This window comes from Typopeltis vanoorti, chromosome 6, assembly GCF_054136105.1.
Source record: "Typopeltis vanoorti isolate ZY-2024b chromosome 6, IOZ_Tvanoo_1.0, whole genome shotgun sequence".
In the NCBI taxonomy this organism is placed as follows: Eukaryota; Metazoa; Arthropoda; class Arachnida; order Uropygi; family Thelyphonidae; genus Typopeltis; species Typopeltis vanoorti.
The window spans coordinates 57,785,121-57,806,090 of NC_143554.1; the positions used below are offsets into that span (position 1 = coordinate 57,785,121).

At 35.6% G+C, this 20,970-nt stretch overlaps 1 protein-coding gene across 3 annotated transcripts in view; it reads left to right on the forward strand.

Moving 5' to 3' along the window:
- The window catches only part of Ids (iduronate 2-sulfatase), a 192,051-nt gene that overhangs the window by 67,429 nt on the left and 103,652 nt on the right, over positions 1-20,970 (forward strand). For all 3 annotated transcript variants that reach the window (XR_016548485.1, XM_090394841.1, XM_090394842.1), the window contains exon 4: positions 3,614-3,693. Coding sequence is in view for 2 of the 3 variants with exons in the window: in XM_090394841.1 (XP_090250967.1) it covers positions 3,614-3,693 (80 nt within the window). In the remaining variant the exon portion in view is untranslated. The remainder of the gene's footprint in view (positions 1-3,613; positions 3,694-20,970) is intronic.

Genomic DNA, 20,970 nt, shown 5'->3' on the forward strand with positions numbered 1-20,970 from the left:
CTAAATACACTGAAAGATGGAACAAAAAAAATTCCAATTTTCTTCATTTTCAAAAGGCTGAAGGGATGAAAATAACAGAATGGGAACCAATTTTGCTTTATAGCTACCTGTCAAGAGTCTTCTTCTGCAGCTTCTCCCACTTAAGTGGGGTCACTGTTGATGATGAGTCTCCTCCACATCCTCCTGTCTTGGGCTGTCACCACATCCAAGTTCTTCATCCTTCAAGTCCTCTTCTACCAGCTCCTTCCATCTCTTCTTGGCCACCCACGCTTCCTCCTTCCTTGCACATCCATCAGCATGACCCTTCTTCCCACATATTTGTCCTCCCTCCTCATCGCATGACCAAACCATCTCAACCTTGCCTCCTGTATCTTCGCTCCTAAGTTCGTAACTCTCACTGTTCCCCTCACATAGTCATTTCTCAGACGATCCTTTTTGGTCACATCGCACATCCACCTAAGCATTCTCATCTCTGCTACTTCCATCCTGCTGATGTTATTTTTCCTCAGGGGCCACAGTTTCCACAGCATACGTCATAGCTGGCCTCACTGCTGTTCTATAGATTTTGCCTTTCAGATTGATTGGCACCCTCTTATTGCATAACACTCCAGCCATCTCCCTCTAGTTCCTCCAACCCGCTTGTATTCTGCATCCCACTTCCTTCTCAGCTCAGTTGAACCTAAGTATCTAAAGTCCCTCACCTTTCTGATGAAATTTCCTTCCATCTCCAGATCTCTCCTGGCTGCTGCCCACTGTGCAACACATATACTCTGTCTTATACCTCTCTCTTCCAGTACTTGTCTCCATCTTTCCAGTTTAGTTCCACTTCTAATCTTGAATCTGCATACAACATTGTCCAAGGCGCATCTTCTCTCACCACCTCCATCACAATATTAAACAGAAACGGACTTAATGCTGACCCTTGATGCAAGCCAACTGTTACTTGAAAACTTTCTGTCTGTCCCAGACAGGTCTGAACTCTTGTCTTCACATTTCTGTACATTTCTTCAGAACCTTCTTCTCCCTCAGACACCTCCAGACCTCTTGCCTTGGCACTCTATCGTATGCTTTTTCCAGATCAATAAATACCAGATGTAGCTTCCGTTGTTTCTCTTGAAACTTTTCCATCATCTGCCGTAACTCAAAGATAGCATCTGTCATTGATCTACCAGATATGAAGCCAAATTGTTCCTTTGCAATCTCCACCTCCTTCCTCAAGCTTCCATCAAGAACCCTTTCTAGGATTTTCATTGTGTGGGACATCAACTTTATTCCTCTGTAATTCTTACAGTCTTGTGCATCCCCTTTACCCTTGTAGATGGGGACAAGAGTACTCTCCCTCCATTCCTCGGGTATATTTTCCTGTTGGCAAACTTTCATGAACAGGTCCCACAGCAGGTCAATTCCCTCTTCCCCCAGTGCCTTCCATGCCTCCACTGGAATCCTGTCGGGGCCCACCAATTTTCCATTCTTCATCCTCTTCATGGCCTCCATCACTTCCACTCTACTGATGTTCTGCACCATCCCCTCAGAAGGCTGCCCATCTTATCTGTGAGTCCTTGCATTTTCCTCATTCAAAACTACCTGTCAAAAGTATCCCTCATAATAATTTATCACTTATAATAAGTAACACTCCACCTTTACCTTTCTTATCTGCCAAATACATCCCATCATCACATCCTTTTACTTTTATTTCTGTCAGACATCATCTTCTGTCAGTCATGTCTTACTTACACAAGAATTCTTTTGATATTCTACGTCTATCAGCAGTAAAGTCATTCCCTTTCTGATTTCTGATACTCCTGGTATTTGCATTATAAAAAATGCAGTGGGGCAATATTCCCATTTCTATACCTATCTTTGCTTTACCCAGGCTCCACTTGGTTCTGCAATATCCTACCTCCCATATCTCCCAATCTGCTATTTCTACATGAGGATATCCTGCTACCCTCCACTTGGGCAACTGTAGTTTGTCCTGCCCCAAGACACTTACTTGCTCAGGGAACAGTAATCTTGCCAAATGTTTATGTTTTTCCATTTTCAGATGTAACCAATATCTTGCGTACTGCTCTCTTCTTTCACTTCATTATCACTGCTGTTCTCCTCTTTTCTGTCTGTTTTTCTCTGTTCCATCTTGAAAATGCATCTCAAATATTTTGCCTTATTCACCTCTCAGGTTATTTGCACCAGCCGTCACCATCTCATCTACATTCTGACATTACTTCATTGCCATAGTCACACTCTGTTGTTCCTCCTGTCAAGTGTTTCTTTAGCATTCTACTTTGCACACCTCTGAAATAATCAAATCTCTATATGCTACACTCCTTACATTTGTACTCATTCTTTCTCTCTCCCCCCCCTGTTTTCCTTCCTTGCTCTGCTACTTAGCTTCCTCTCTTCCCTAGCTCATTCACTCTCCCAGTTTTCTCTTTGCCTGCCTATTCTATTTTCTTTCCCCCCCCATCTCCTATTAGTTTTCACTTTTTACTCTTTCATTTTATAAATTTCTTCTCTTTGCTATCTTTCATTCTAATGACCTTTCTTACACTTCTACTATTTTCATGCATCAGTTAATCCTGTGTCAGGTTTCCTAATCTCTTCATTCACTCTCAAAAAATTGAAGATAAAAATGATCTGAATATCTCATATAATGCTCTCAGAAATCATTAAATGAAGTAATAACAAATAGTAGTGGGATATGCCCAACAATATGCATTTATAAATATGTTTGCATATCTGGGGATGGGGGGGCTATTAGAAATATGAAAAGTCAGTTGGAATAGAGCATGTGACCTAAACTGCTGAAGATATTTTAATTTAAGGGAGCTTGTAACAAAGAATTTACTGTAACATGAAAGGAATACATTAGCAATAAAGATGTTTTACTTGTTAGAAATATGGGTTTCCTCTCATAATAAAAAACAGACTAGCCAAATAAAATGAAATGATAATTTATCACAATCATTTTAATGAATTCGGTTCATTGTATTAAATTAAAGGTATATTAATAGATAATGGCAGGAAAAGTTAGACACCTCCTGTTTCTTTTGGTGTGTGTGTGTGTGTGTGTGTGTGTGTGAGAGAGAGAGAGAGAGAGAGAGAGAGAAAGAGAGAGAAAACTTAAACAAAGAAATTAAGTGCATATGCCAGATTGGATTGACTGAATGGATAAGATACTTGTTCTCCACCCAACAGACTGCAGATTAAAATCTCACCAGAGGTGTGATTGTAACCATGGATATTTATGATCGCCTTTAGGTGGAAGATGAACCTCATCTTCTTATTGGAAGCTTGAGGTGGCTTGAAAAAGTTCCATGTAAAATTCCCACAGCACTAATATATTATAGGTTTCCAACCTTTCATGGGTGGGAGTCACATAAAAAAGAGTTTTTGGGGTTAAAATAACCCATAATATAAAAAAAAATTGGTTTTGACATCCCTGCTTCAGGATATCAATATTTTTTTTCAAAACAGAAGGCTATTTTAACTGCTCTTTGGTATGTGTGAAATATTCATGGCAACAGAATTACATTTTAATATTTGTCTTTAACATAGATCTGAAATTTAGAGAAATGGGGATGTTCTTATTTTTTTTTTCCCTATGATTTTTTAGGGACTTTATCCAGTGATGATGATTATCCTTACAGCTGGTCAGAGAAACCTTATCACCCACCTTCTGAAAGACTGAAAGATGTAATGTTGTTATTATTATTATTATTATTCATAATTTATGAATTAAAAATCTTATTTTTGATAGCTGGTTTTTCTTGCTAAGCAGAAATTGCAGAAAAGTTTAATGTGATAATTCCTTTTGTGAAATTTTTCTTCTCAGTTAAATACTGCTAGTGAGTCAGTAACCCATCTCAGCATACAGTAGAAGTTCAGTTAGAATATTCCACACTGGAACTTTTTTTAATCATCAGTTTTAGAATGCTTGCATGAGAAGAACAGTGGATAGCACTTTGACATAATTGGAATACCTACAAGAATTAATAATAGAGAAGGGATATATGTAGAGATTTAATAAGCACACACACATTTCTAGAATGCTGTATATTTTTAACTTAACACTGTGAAGTATATTGCCATGTAAAGTTTATTTCCTTTCATGGTCAAGTAATATTAAACATATCTAAACTCTTTTAAAAAATGTATTAGTATTATTTTTTTGTAAATAATACTAATAGCAAAATGTGATCTGAATGATGCAGCAAAATAAATGTGAGGGTTGCTGTGTAACTTCACAAATTTCTCTAATTATTATTATTATGTGACACCTCCAAGCAGTGCAAAGACTCATCGAGAGAGGACAATCTACTCTACAACTCTGTCTCCACCATTTAATCTGCCAACTACTAATACTTCATCATCATCATCTACACCAATGGCATTTACTGCCTGCCACCACCAGTATTTTTTTTTCTGTAAATTGCGTGTGTACTCATGTCCGATTTTTCTGTATGTGGAGTGAAAAACCTGAGTTTCTCGGAGAAAAAACATGTTACTTCCATATGAAATCAGCTAACTCACCTTCAATTGAAAAAATTCATATAAAGATTCTTCTCATCATGACGAGAATTGAACTTAGGCCTTTTCCAATTGAAGAATGCAAAGTACCGTCCCTCCAATTGTGCTATGGAGGTGCTATAGCCATTGCACATTTGTGGATCAGTTAACTGAAGGTTTGGTTATTTGAGGGTTGAATAATTGAAAGGGCAGGTTGAGTCCTCCTAATGAAGGACACTTATTGTATTGAAATACCGTATATATATTAGAAATATGTGCAGTGTTTAGCACCTACCAGTTTAATGGTGTTGATTAAATAGCCATCAAAAAGAAATAACTTACTTATTTTCAATATTTTCAGCATAGTTATGCCATCTTTGAATACAAGTTACGTTGGTTGTATCAAATTGCTATGAAGCTGACTTACTGAATAAACTTTGAATTTACTTTATTTGATTATTTTAGTTTTCTCTGAGGTTAGATGAAGAAGTAAAGGTAGGTTTTGATAAATGCTGGATGACAATGTACTGGAGGCTGTGCAAATAAGAAGGATGTCCATGGAAAAACAAAATTAAATTCATCATGGAAAAACAAAATGAATTTAATGTATGAGTTAAGGCTATTGATCTGTTGTAGGAAAGTGGTAAGTTTGTTTTCTGAATGAGACCAAACAACAAAAACATTATTATTATTAAGAGAGAGACCTTCAGGGAGTCAGGGACTCATCGAGGAGATCACATACTACTACAGCACCAGCTATCATACTTATTCTTGAATTCATTCACACTGTTTGCACTCGCAACATCCAATGGCAATCCACTCCAATCACTCACCACCCTATGAGAGAAAAATCTAGCCCTCATTCCCTTCTTAGCAGCATTCATTCTCAGCTTCCAAGGATGACCTTTTGTCCTTTCCACATCTTCCATAAATTGAAAAATTCCATCAATTGAAATCTTGTATGACCCTTTCAGAAGTTTGTAACTCTCAATCATATCACCCCTCTTTCTCCTGTTTGCTAGTGTCTGTAATCTACAAATTCTCAGTCTGTCTTTGTAATCAGTATTCCACAATCCTGATATCATTTTTAATGCTCTCCTTTGCTCTCTCTCCAATAGATCAGAATCACAGTGGAAACCAGGAGACCAGACCTGTGCACAATAGTCCAAGTGAGGTCTTATCAAGGCCTTGTAAAGGGGCAAAATGACATTCTTATCTTTACATGTGAATGTTCATTTCAGCATTGCAATTATCTTTTGAGTTGTATTTGCAATCTTTGCCACATGGCCCCTGAACTTCAACTTCCTATCTATTGACACTCCAAGATCCCTAGCCTCATCAATTTCTTCTAGCCTAATCCCACCAATATAATATGACATTGGATACCTAATCATGATGAAGTGAATGACTTTATATTTACTGACATTGAACTCACATCCATTTTCCCCTGCCCATAATTCCAGCTTATTGAAATGATTCTGCAAGTACTGCATGTCACCAGCATTCCTAATTATCGTGCTGTATTCTGTCAAAAGCCTTACCAAAATCCCAAAGTATCATGGTGTATCCATTCCCCTTGTCTAGTTCAATGGTAACATTGTTATAGAATGTGAGCAAGTTGCTAAAACATGATCTTCCCTTAGTAAACCCACGTTGCTCATTGCAAAGTAGATTCACTATCAACCCATTTATGAATGCTACTCCTAACCAGTTTTTCCAAAAATCTTCATCACCACTCCTGAGATACTAATTGGTCACTAGTTGGATACATCGGTCTTTGCACCACCCTTGTGCAATGGAATTACTATACATTCTTTCCATTCCTGCGGAATTTTCCCTGTTCTGAGACTCATATTAAACAGCCTGTCAAAGGAATAGCCAGTTCAGCTGAACACTCTTTTTAGCACACATGCTGATATCGCATCAGTCCCTATTGCTGAATTCTTATTCAGTTTTTGCAACAGCTGTAATATCTTGTCTTCATATAGCTGAGTTTCTTCATTCAGTGAAGAGGTAGAAGTGAGGTCAATGTCGCATACAGCGGGTTGATAGCTTTTAACAAAATGCATTAGTTAAACAACCTCTTCTGCATCTGTAAACCCTCATGTCATTTGCATTTAGAAGAGTTATTCTTTCATATTCATTTTTTCTTTTACTTTTGCAGCATATCGATAAAATTCTTGTAGGTTGTCTTTAGCACGAAGAGCCAGTTTATTTTGATACTCAGACTTTGCTTTCCGTACAACAGTTGTGATATTCTAGCCTTTTCTTTATTCTTTTATCTTTTGTCTTATTCTTAATGAAAGCAGCACACTGATTTCATCTACTCTCTTCTCCCTTCTACGTGTTAAGCCTACTGGCTTGTAACAGAGCTATCTTAAGCCCTTCTAAGTCATACCCAACCCGAGGATAAGGTGACTAGCCCTATGCCTCCCAGTATATTCTATGGCTGTAGCTGCATGTGTTCATGGAACCAATTTGCCTGCTTGCAGGAGGAAAACACCCAGATAAATTGGGGAGAAAAACCTGCTGTCCATGCCCAAAACTGGCTAACTTGGCTATGTCTGAGAAAGATCCTTAAGCTCCTCACGTCAGTGATGGGAATCGAACCAAGGACACTCCTTTCTCAGGCATATATGGTTGCCAAGTGCATAGCCACTAGTTAGCGGACCACTAATCTGTGTGGTCCGTGAAGTTAGCGGACCACACAGATTTCTGAACTAGGTAAATTACATGGAGGTAATTTGCTTCTGAAGAGTAAATTAGCAACTTCAAAGTGTAGGTTATTATTAGCATCTTTGCTTGAAAGTCCTGACAGATTGCTTTCGATATTATGCAAAAAAAAATCAAGATACAGAATGAATTTAGATACCACAGCAAAATCATGGCCTTAAGCCAACACACTAGTCTCAGCATCAGACAACAGACATCCAAAAGTTAATTGCTGTGGTTATCGTGTAATTTGATGTTCATAGTTATGACACAGGTACCTTTAAAGATTAAACCTCTTTGATTGTTACTATTCAGCCATCCAACTGTGGCATACATGAGATCGTACCCACTTGAACATGCTGAACAATACTCTGGGATCCAAAACATCTTCAAATGTCAGCAATCCATATGTTATTTCTTTTTTTTTTTTTTTTATTTTACTTTTATGTTATACACCCAATGAAGTCTTCTAGGATGACAAAACTAGTCGTGCATTCAAAATAATAAATAGTTATTATGAAAGAAGCCATATGGCTTCATTAGGCTGTGTAAATTATATAGAAATAGGAGATATTAAAAATCCAACCTTATTTCAAAGTTCAATTATATGTAAGACTGAAAGTTTCGAGATTTTGACCAGAGAGTTTATGAGAATACAATCCTCGGAATCAAAGTTGCCTTCACTTGCACTACTTAAAAGACATGAGCACTGTCCAGCCATCTGTATATTTGCCTTTTATTAGTGTATTTTATCAAACCTCTATCAAAATGCACAAATAAAAGGCAAATATATGTATGGCTGGGGACTTTTAAGTAGTGCAACCTATGGCAATGCCAATGCCAAGGATTGTATTCTCATAATCTCGCTGGTCAAAATTTCAAAATTTCCAAAGTTTCTACATACATTTGGCTTTGAAATAAGGCTGAATCTTTAATTTCCCTTATTTCTACAGGGTGTTCGGGATAAATTTGACAGTTTCGTAAGGAAAAAGAAAATCTTCTTTGTATCTATTAAATTTAATGAATTGACAAAAAACATTACAGGCAGAGTTAATTACAATACTATCAACAAGATTTACTCAAAATAACCACCATTAGCATCGATCACAGCTTCAATCCTGCTTCGGAACCTCGAACAAGCTGATGCTACAGTCTCCCTGGGAAGGGCCGCAAAAACTGTTTTAATTTTATCCATTAACTGGGCTTTTGTATTACTGGAAGTGCGATTGGTGTCTTTTTCAACTGCGCCCCATACAAAATAATCCATGGGGTTAAGGTCTGGGGAGTTTGGAGGCCAAACATTTGGACTGGTGAAGTCATAGAAATTTTCAGACAACCATTTTTGACTTTTCCCAGAGGTGTGGCAAGGGGCCGAATCCTGCTGCCATACATACGGCCTACCATTGGCTACCCTTGTTATCCAGGGCTTGACTACAGTGTTTAGCAACTCCACGTAGCTATCTGAAGTCAACCTGAGGCCCTCTTGGAAAAAATGCGGAGGCATCACATTGCCTTCAGAGGAATTCTGCTGTACGAACGCAATCAGATCGTCTGCTAGGGATCTTTCTTCTTGCTACATCCTCGTAGTCACCATTGCAAGTCTCTAGTTCATGCCTGATTGTTTTTACTGTATTCAGGGAGCATTGGGCAGCAGTCGAAATATCCTTATTTTGATGGCCGGCACGAATCATCATGATACAAGTTATTCTCTTCCATGATTCAGGTGGGTTCCAGCTATCCATCCTTTCTGACATCTTGTATATGAATGAAGAAGGGTCCAACCTTTTAAATGAAGAGAAGTGTGTGTTAATACATGTAACTTACGGAAAAATATAATTAATTATAAATATGTCAAATTTATCCCGAACACCCTGTATATAATAAATAGTTTTTTCTCTTTTGTTATCCCTTGGCTTTATTTATTTTTAAGTTTCTTCAGTTATGTCAGATAGCTGAGTAAATCCATTGCATCAAATATATGTATACAGGGCTTGAAAAATCCACTCAGCTGTAGAAAATAGATTACTGAAGAAAATAGATTTATTTTGTCCTAAATTTAAAAAAAAAACTTTCTAAACAAAATCTTTTAAAACACAGAAGATAATTCATAATATAAAGGGCATTATTGACAAAAATTAACACTAATTAAATTTTTCAAAAAAAAAAAAAATCAATGTTGTTTTTATTCTACCTCTCTTTCTTGGAATGGGTCTCACACAAAGGAAATGTTCTCCAAACAACAAGGCAACACAGCTAATCACTTTATAGACTTATTGGAACATGTCATTAAAATAATAGAGGAAGGGGCATCTTGGTCCAGTGCATTTTTTTCGTGGCAAGTAGGATTTTGCAAGATTTGTTGAGTCCTATTACACGCACACATAACACACTTAGATACAACCAGATACACTGTAGGTCCTCATATCCTGGCTTAGGGTGCAAGGTATAGCAGTAAAAAGGTGCAACCCAGACCATACACTGGGTACATGGGATCCAGCCTGATATTAATAAAAGCTTCCTGAACAAATAGTGATTCATTCTTCTGCCTCAGAGTTTGTGAGATCATATTTTGAGGGAGTTCAGATATGGTGGTATTCAGATGAACTGTTCAGGCCATGTTTGAACAAAACTGAGTTCTCTCTATGTGTGGTAACAGGCTTGTGAATTTTTCAAATTTCACTATATGCCCCTGCTTGGTATTTAACTCTTCTACTTCAATGAAGGACAACATAATCAAGTTCAATTTTAATTATCATAAAAAAAATCTCCTGAAAAAAAAAAACAGCAACAAAAATCAAACAACGAAATCTCAAAAAAAAAAAAGAATGCTCAATCTATCCTTATGAGCATAGATTAAGGATTTGTGAATTGCAAAAGTTGGTTGATAGGTGAAAAAAGGGGGGGGGGGCACAGGGAAATATGATGGAAACATTTAAGTTACTTAAAGGATTTTATAGGAATGATGAAAGGGAAATGTTTCAACACTTGGCTAGAGGGAGCCGAACAATTTTAGTTCAATTTTAATTATCATAAAAAAATCTCCTGAAAAAAAAAACAGCAACAAAAATCAAACAGCTAAATCTCAAAAATAAAAATGCTCAATCTATCCTTATGAGCATAGATTAAGGATTTGTGAATTGCAAAAGTTGGTTGATAGGTGAAAAAGGGGGGGGGGGCACAGGGAAATATGATGGAAACATTTAAGTTACTTAAATGATTTTATAGTAGTGATGAAAGGGAAATGTTGCAACACTTGGCTAGAGGGAGCCGAACAAGGGGGATCATCCCTGGAAGTTGTGTGATTAGCAAGGGTGTGAGGATTAGATTTTTTGTTTGGAGAGTTGTGAATGAGTGGAATGGGTTGTCAGAGTCAGTTGTGAGTGATTTGTCTGTTAGTGGGTTATAGTGGTATGGTAGACTGTGTGGGTCTCCTGTGCAATGAGTCTTGGGACTCCATAGAGGTTCCCATACAATAATAATAATAATAAAACGTCAGGCATCAAAATGATATTGATAATTATTTTTGACTCTCAAGACATAGTGCACAAAGAATTCATTCCACACAGGCGAACAATGAATATTGAATTTCATTCTGTATCAGACAATCCATAACTTTTGTGTGTCAAAAAGCAATGCACATTTAAAGTTATGGATTGTCTCCTTGAAATGCATTCAGCATGTTCATCCCACCCTTGCATCCAGCCACGAGATTTGTCTTGTTACATGATAACATGCTTGCTCACAAAACTGCAAATGTGCATTGGCTTTTTGACACACAAAAGTTTCTCTACCCTTTGTCATCTCCTTTACGCATGAGATTTATTCCTTCTGGACTATTTTCTGTTCCCCAAGTTGAAAATGAAGCTGTGAGGACATTAGTTTGTGATTGTTTCTGCTATCCAAAAAGCTTTAGCCAATGAATTAATGATAGTTGAACAAATGCTATTTTCTGCAGCTCTCTGAAAACTATGCAACCATGCTAAAGCCTATAGATGCTAATGGATCACATTTCGAATAACAAATATGTTTTATCTTTCTTTCTTGTGTTTTTGATTTTTTGTAATTTTTGCCCTAAAACTTATGGACTACACTGTGTATGATCTCATGTCAGAGATTAATAAAATTTTGAATATCTTCTCCCCATCTTTCTGTTCTGGCCCAAAATTTCTTTGTCACGTGTAGTTGCATTCTTTTGCTATCTCTGTTGGTCTCCAAATTCTGCTAACCTGATCTTTTTGGTTACCTATCGCTAAAGTTTGATTTGCTGCAGTTCAAATACCTAAACATTGAGGTTGTCTTTCCTGGGGAGGTCATTATCCACAACTCCAACTGGCATCCCATCTCCATTTCCTGTGATCAAGCTAGTAGATATGGTGAAGTATTTATTGTTGTTGGCAGTAATCTAACTCCTACAGCACATCTGTCCAACAGAGCACTAGATAAGCCTCTATTCTGCTAATATTTCTCTTTTCAGATACACTGCAGATATCACTACCTCAAGATATCTCCTCTTGGTAACTTACACTCTGTAATGGAGCACCTTTTGCTCGCCATCCTCAGTCTGAAGTCCTTTGGCATTACACTAGTGTTAGATGGAATGACCTCCATGATTTCTGCTCCACATTTTCATGTTCTCATCACAGTTTCCATTCCCCTAATTCAAACACTAGTTTTGACCAGATAATAGCAATAATTCTAACTGGAATGAAGGTCTTCATTTCCCAACTCCATCAAAAATCTCTGATCATTATCTCCTAGCTTGGTTCTCCAATAAGTGTGGCAGTTCATTTCAAGAAAAGAATTCAAGCATATCTTAAATGGCTTGAGGCCAAACTACAGCTTTGCAAGACACTGATGGGTGAGCCTTCTGGTTCAACTTTTGCCTTTCCATGCTATCACCTTTCACTGATCTACAGTGAAAAGATAAGGCAGAATTTGGGTCATCATTCTTTTTTAGTTATTGCATAGATGACCATGGCAAATTTCCTCCCATCTTACCAAGAATAACTTACTCCATATCTCTTTTAGTTTTTTGTCAGAAAGAAATCAGAATAATTTTAAATAGCTTGGACACCAACAAACTATCTCATCCTCATAGTATCTCTCTTTTGTGCTCCAGATCTAAACATATTCTGTTATTGCCTTTTTAGTCTGTTCCACTTAACTGGCCATAGAAACAAGCCAAAGTTCAGAACTTTTTTCCAAAAAAAAAAAAAAAAAAAATGTCAGCCAATAAAATTAGCATCCAGTTGCTCTCATTTCAGGTTTTTTTTTTTTTTTTCAAAAATAATGGAGAAAGTTATCAGCAGCAAATGTCTTCATCACCTTGGAAGTTCACTAGCTTTCTGCCTTTTGCAATAAGTGATTGCCAGTATGGATTTTGCCACTCACTATACTTGATGTCAAACTATACTTGACATCAAGTATAGTGAGTACTTTGAGATCATGATCTCAAACCAAGGAAAGGTTTGAGAAACTTACATACTCACTCTCTCTTTACATTTTTAGGGTATTTAACTGGATCTGGTTTGCTGAGCAGAGACTTGCTCAGCAAACTACCAACTTATGGTCTGCTTTCTGCCTTTTGCAATTGAGTTGCCTGCTTCCTCTGTTGTTCAGCATGTCACGGAAGAGGGCTTTCTTTCCTCATATTTCCTCACCAAGTTCATTTAGGTATAAAAAGGAATGTGCTCTGCTCTGCTTTCGTCCACTCTCTTCCTTTTGTGCCTAAATCATTTTCTATTGCAGATCTCAAATCCTATCCATGGCTTTGCTGATGACAATATGTATGTGTGAGAGGAGTGGTTTAAATCTTAATTTCAGTACAAAAAGAAAACAACACCTGAAACTGAACTACAAATCAACCTTACACACAGATTTGTATCTGAGGATATATCTCATAAGTAGTTTAACCTCTAAAATTAACCTATTTAACACATTAAACTCATTAAGAGATTGCCTTAACCAAAATAAACATCTTTAATATACAAATAACACAAAATACAGTATGATGAAAAAGAAAAAAAAAACAGTACTGAATAACTACAGGAGTAAATAGGTTTAAATAAATAAATCCGCTACAAGTCTGCAAGATTCTCTGACTAAATTGAATAGCTGTTCTGTTGTAATAGATATGGTATGAACGTCAGCAATAAAAAGACAAAGACAATGAAAATAGGTAGAATCATTGAAAATGTCAACTGTGTTGTGAATGGAGAACCTGTGGAACAAATAAAACATTTCAGCTATTTAGGCACGATTTTTATACTGAAGATGGTAAATTAAATATAGAAATAGACAACAGAATCAGCAAAGCTGGTATGGTGGGAAGTCAATTGAATAAATTCATATGGAATAAGAGAGAAATTAGTCGGAACACTAAATTAGCTGTATATAAGACAGTGTTCAAATCAGTTTTAACTTATGGATCTGAGAGCTGGGTCAGAAGTAAAACACTTGACCAAAGACTAGAGACCACAGATATGAGAGTCCTGAGAAAGATTATAGGCGTGAACAGATGGCATCAATGGCAGTATCATATTAAAAACGAGGATATTAGAAAAGAACTTGACATTGTCAGCATTCAGGAATTCGTTAGCAGAGCTAATCTCAGGTGGTATGGTCACTTAAACAGAATGGGCGAAGAAAGATTAGCAAAACAAGTGTTCTCTGCCAGGTTGGCAGCAAAACGACCCAGAGGAAGACCAAGATATAGGTGGATTGATACGGTACAAAGTGCTTTAGACGATAGAAATATAAGATCTGATAATGTTGGAGTGTTGACAAGTAACAGACTGATTTGGAGGAAAATTGTAGATAGGAAATTAATAATGATGTAATTTTTTTCATGTAGTACTATCATATCCTGTACACTACACCCCTTGAGGGTACATGGCAGGAATTTGATGATGATGATGATGATGTAAATAGGTTTATTTGTAAATAAACCTATTTGTTTATTTATATGTACATCCACAACTTTCAGTGGAATCTCAGTACATTACATGCTCACAATGGACACACACCATGTCTTTCAAGACAGGTTTTGTAGCACATGCAAAGGTTCTCTGTCATCTTGGAGAAGAAGGATTGGGACATTGACTGGACATATCATAGATTTTTATCTCTTAGTTCATCAAGATTTGAAAGTAGGTCATGGTGGAATACCCCAAACGAAGGCATCAAGCAATGTGAGATCAGAAGAACGCGATAGGTACGGGAATTCTGTGAACCTCGAAATGAGCCCTCTTGGAAAGTGCTCTGATAAATAAGCTCTAGAATCGCATGATGTGTGACAAATTGCTCCATCCTTTTGGAATACCTGTGTATGAAATGGAATGTTTTTTGTACGACACATCTTACACAAATCCTGGGTGAACAGAACCAACACATTCTTGATATAGCATTTGCTATTCAAGATCGCAGTGACGCTATCCTCTTCAATGAAGTAGGCCTCAATTATGCCATGGCTGGAAACTGCACATTGTGTAGTAACCTCGCTGTCAAGAGGTTTCTCTTGGACAAAATTCAGGTTTTGAGAAACCAAGAAACCTGTAGGTTCATCTGTTTACATGACCGCTTAGATGGAAATGTGCTTCATCCGAGAACTAGACATTATGGAGGAAGGATGTGTCTTCATAGACATTGGCCTACACGTGCACAGTATTCCCACTGTGAAGCTTTATCCATTGCTGTTAAACAATGACCCACCTGAATGACATATGAAAAGGCACCCAGCTTCTTAAGGATTCTCTGTAGTGACTGCCTTGGTATCCTAAGTTTTACTGCTGTTCAGCATTGACTATGTTTCAGAACCTTCATTGAGAGATTCCAAGGTACTCCTGGTACCTTGGAACCTCTCAATGAAGGCAATAATGACACTATTGCTTGGGGCATGCTTATGGAAACAATGAACTAACTGCTCACAAACATGCCATAGGCTTAGCCCATTTGCTCTACCTACTTCATATGAAGGACAATAATGCTCAACAGTAAACGTCTTTTCTTCCAACATCAACACCATTGCTACAGCTAAATGTAATGTCATAGAGTCTACACGTGCTCTTCTATTAATGTGCATGCAGTCGAATGGCATATCTCATACCACATGTACTGAAGGGGCTCTCAAAGTTCAGTACTATTTTTTTTGCACCATACCATACAACATCAAATCAACTACTTAACTAAGCAAACCTCAATACAGTCTTCAAGCAACATGGAAAACTGAAGCTGCACAGCTTCCCTTCAATTATCATAAGCTAACAGTTATTATACTATTTGGACAAAACTTTTGTAATTTCAGTTTCTTGTTTTCTACACAAACTTTTATTCTTTCTTGAATTTACACAGAAAAAAGATTTGAGATGCATTCTTAATGCATCTCAAATCATGGAACACCGAAGATAACATATTTTGTCTTCATCCTATATGCTTCAATAACGTAATTCACTTTCTATGTGAAAGTTAATTAATTGTTTATACAGTGAAGCAAACTTCACTGTATAAACTACTAGAAACCTTATCACCTGTTTTGTCACTTCAGTTTTTTTTTGTATGAGCTTTTGAAGAAATAAATAAAACATCAACAATTTTGATAAATTTTAAGACAGAATCCTAAATAAACTTTACTGGACTCATTTCTATATAAACTGGAAATCAAAGTTCCTTTCAGCTTTAACTGAATTAAATCCTATATGGATTAATAACTAAAATATAAACTGGAAATCAAAGTTCCTTTCAGCTTTAACTGAATTAAATCCTGTATGGATTTATAACTAAAATAAATTTTACTCATCTCTCTCTCTTTTAAAGGATATCCTCTTACATTCTGTCATTTCTAACTTTTCTTTTAATTTCTGTTCAGTCTTCATTTATTGAAGACACAGAAACTCTACTATATTTCTCCTGCTGTGTTTCTCTCGTGCTTCCCAACAGCTGAATGCTAGACAACATTCAGTAACGTTCCTTTCACTTCTGTGCATGCTCAGAAATATGTTACATCAACTTTTGCTCCAGTCCACTATTTTGCATAACTATTACTACTTTCTGTGCTATACTTGAAATGACAATAGTAATTTTCATGATACAAGAAAGTTTATTTACTTATAATTTAAAAAGTGAAACAAGTTGATAACATTTCTTTGTTTCACAATGTGCATTACAGCAGTAACTTTCACTTCCCTTGTCATTGGCAGCATATTTTGTAAACAACGCTTGTCTAGATAACAAAAACACAAGCATTTCAACATTAACAGCTCAATACAAAATTACAATTAATCTCTAATATTTAATCTAAATACATTTATTTGACATATAAGCAACATTTTTAGTCAAATATAATAACATTGCAAAATGTCTTGCTTGCGACATACAAAAAGAAACATTTAAATAACTACTTTTATAAAATAACTTCTTACTAACTTCTTAATTTTATATTCATTTATTTTTATATTTTTAATTTGTGGGATATCTGAATTTTAATACAGATATCCTACAAATTCACTCCATCCTTCTTTTTTTAACAAGCCTTGTAGTACACAATCTTTCAATGCTTAGATCCTTTAACTGAATTAAATCTCCAAAGCACTATCTTATTTCTAAAAAGAAAGATCTTAATTTTGATAATATCAAGATCTCTAAACATGATAGTTTGCACATGAAGTAACACACATGCAAACTTTGTTTGCCTACACTTGGATAAAGGATTAAACCAAGAATATAATTTCTTGGCATCTTTAATTTATAGTATAACCAAGTGAAAAAACTTTCAACATCTATATCTAATCTAGAATATTTTAGTAATAAGGTGTGTCACCTTTTGACTACTTGTATTTGAAAATATGACTTCTGCATTACTTCAACCTTGGTGTCACTTCTGGGTCTGGCTCCCACTGATGAGACCTCAATAAAGTTCAAAACTGGTCTGAGTAGTGTCTCATAATGCATAGCATTATACATGTCTGTAAGGATATATGCTTTGCATTATGGAATACTCAGGCAAGTGATGTTAAGTCATTAGCCTCTGCATCCAAGTAGCCCAGTTGTGAAGTTAATTCATGTGCAAACTTTATTTGCTTACACTTGGATAAAAGAAAAAATATATATATAACAAATACTTGTTATATTATTGATTAGGTCACCACTATTGCTATATTAAAAATATAAAGGATAATATGAATTTGTTCTTTGGCCATGTAAAAATAGGATATAGCTTTGATGTATGTTTTTTTTCCCTCACTAGAGGTTAGGTCAGTTAAATAACACTTGATAAAATTAGTGTCACTCTGGCATACTCTTTGAATTGTAACAAATGTAGCTTATCTCTGTATTATATATGTGTGTGTGTGTGTGTGTGTAGTTCAGATGATGACCGTAATATGAAGGTTAAAAAAGTGTCAAGAAATTAAACTAATTATTCTTAACATGGTAGCAATCTCCATAATTTTATCAAAATGAATGGTGATACACTTATTTTACTACTTGTATGCTAGGAAAATATATGACTTGTGTATTTGATTTAGTCTTATTATCATCTGGGGGTTTGTCTTTCACTGATGAGACCTCAATAAAGTTTGCAACTAGTCTGGGTAACCCTTCCCATAGTGCATAGTGATATATACCGCTGAACGGAGGTGTTCTTTTGTAATATGAGATAAGGCAATTGATGTGAAATCGACATCCTCTGTATACAAGTAGATTTGCTGTGGAGATACTTAACACACAAACTTTGTTAGCTTACACTTGCATAAGGATTAAAATAAGAATATAATTTTTTGCCAAATATAATATGTTTTATTTGCGAAAAAAATTCCTTTTCACAAACATCATACTTTTGATGAGATTTGAACACATGTTGAGTGTGTTGACTGAGGAGCAGATATGCTATCTACTTGACTAAACTGCTAGTTTGAAATTTCTGTCAGTCCTGACTAGTAAATTCTGTTATAATGAAACTCACTTTAATATGAGTACATTAAAAGTTCCAGCCAATTCCTCATAGCATCAGTGTTGTTCAGAAGGAAATTCACCTTTCCCTAGTAAATCATCCAGATATAGAGAGTACCAATCATGCTATAAATTTTTAAATTTACATAAAACTGAAACTGACACATCATTTTTTTTAGCAGTAGGCTATTATAAGCCTCATATCCTTTTCAAGTATCCTAAGAAATATTATGGTAAGTTATTTATCTGTTGAGTATGTCTGAAGTCCCACCAGAACACTTGAGCTTGGTGGCAGAGGATCATGACCATTGGAAGTCCCTCTTGCAACTGCTGCCCCCACAACCCAATTAGGAAAGGTGGGCCTTGAAGATGGATGGATTTATCTGTTGAGTTAAATTCACAGCTATTAAGAATTATATGTTTGGTTGATATGTTTTAGCTCCAGAAAATCCACCTTATTCTGTTTTGTGATATGTTTTTTATAAATCTAGCATACATCATAAGCTAGATGCATTACAACAATTTTCTCCTCTTGAAGGGTAGTCCTTAATAACTAAATTTTCTTTTGTCTGAATTTCACGCAAACTCATTTGTAAAAATAAGTAAATTTTTACAGTAAGTTGTTAACAAGATTATTTGACATATGTTTCTGAACTTTGCTTAAAACATTTTGATTGTGTTCCAACAGTCGACATTTTACCTACCCAGCAGTTATTGTGTAAGAATTTCTTTAGTAGATGATTGTATTAAATAATGTGATCTCTGAATTAATTTCGATAAATGTTGACTATTGGAACACAATTAAAATTTTATTTTAGTTAAAATTAAAATAAAATTTTAAGCAAAGTTTCAGAAACATATGTCAAATAATCTTGTTACCAAGTTCTGCAAAAATTTACTTATTTTTACAAATGAGTTTGAGTGAAATTTAGTTGAATAATTCTTCGGATGGACCTAGTGATCATTATGGGAGATTTTAATTATGGTAACATAGACTGGGATAAAGAAATAGAAAGAAAAATAGAATGTAAAGAAATAAAAATAGAAATAGAAATGTAAAGAAATAGAAGATCTAACAAAGATTGGAAGAATCGATAAAGCTTATAACATTATAAAAGGAATAATAAACAGGGGAACATACTTATAGATAAGGAAGAAATTTTTGTAAAGATGAAAGGAGTACTTAGAAGATCTATATAGTGGAAAACATCTAGATGCCAAGGCTGTAGAAGATGAAACAAGACTTGATGTGGAAGAAATTGGTCCAACTATATGAAAAGATGAATTTGAATGGGCACTGAATGAATTGTCAACCAACAAGGCACCAGGCATTGATAACATCCCTTCAGAATTAATAAAATACTCAGGCAACATAACTAAGTCATACGTTTTCAAGATCATAAAGGATATTTATGAAACAGGGATCATCCCCAAAGATTTTACACAATGCTCTATCATACCCATTCCTAAAGTAAATAATGCAAACAAGTGTGAAAATCATCGAACAATAAGCTTAATATCACATGCTTCAAAAATACTACTCAAAATTATACAAAAAAACTAACAAAGAAAGTTGAAGAATATGTTGGCAATGACCATTTTGGATTCAGGAAACAGCAGGGGACAAGAGAAGCAATCCTAGCTCTAAGAACAGTTATTGAAAGAAGATTGGAGAAGAATCAAAATACTCTGATAGTCTTTCTTGACTTGGAGAAAGTCTTTGATAGTATTGACTGGAATCGCATGTTTCAACTCCTAAAAACAATAAAGGTAGATTGGAGAGATAGAAGGCTCATATTTAATCTTTACAAGCATCAAGAAGCCCTAATAGAAGCAGCCAGCAATACAACAAAAACCGCAATAGCAAAAATACGTAGAGGTGTAAGACAGGGGTGCTCTCTTTCACACATATTGTTTAATCTGTATATTGAAGATGCAATAAATAAATTGAAAGAACTAATAGAAACAGGAATTAAGATAAATGGAATTGATATTAATTGGCCGTGATTTGCGAATGATATAGCAGTTATAGCTGATAATGAAAACAAACTGAAAGCGCCACCTTAACAAAGATGGAAGAAATCTTCACACAGTACAGCCTAAAAACTAATTATAAGAAAACAAAATTATTAATTACAAGTAAAACAAATCCAATGAAAATAAACCTGGAAATAAATAATAACCTAATACAACAGGTATCCTCTTTTAAATATCATGGAAGTCTTATCACAGAAGGTGGAAGAAACCAATCAGATATTAAAGCACAAATAATCCTATCCAAAAAAGCATCTATAACAGAGGAAACATTTTTACCAGTAAAGGACTTGGCACCCAGCTCAAAAAAAAAGATTAAGGAAAACATACATATGGAGCATTGCATTATATGGTTGTGAGACCTGGATTATAACAAAACAAGACATTCATTAATGAAACACATCAATAAGAGAAGAAAAAGCCTAATTGAACATCATTTGAGGCATGGGGGACTGATTACAGAAATAATGGAGGGGACTGTAGAAGGAAAGAGTCCACGTGGCAGACCAAGAATTTCATATATAAATAACATAATGATGCTAACTGGTGCTAAAAGTTATGAAGAGATAAAAAGGAGGTCACAAGACAGGATGTTGTGATGTGCTGCTATAATTACCAATCTTCGGATTGATGCACCAAAGAAGAGGAAGAAGACTGGGATGAGTTTCTTGAGAAAATGAGTCCCTCAAAAACTCAAGAAAATAGTTTCTCAAGTTTTTGAGGGACAGCTACCTCAGGCAGTATGTAACAGAGGACACACAAGGATTGAGGGTC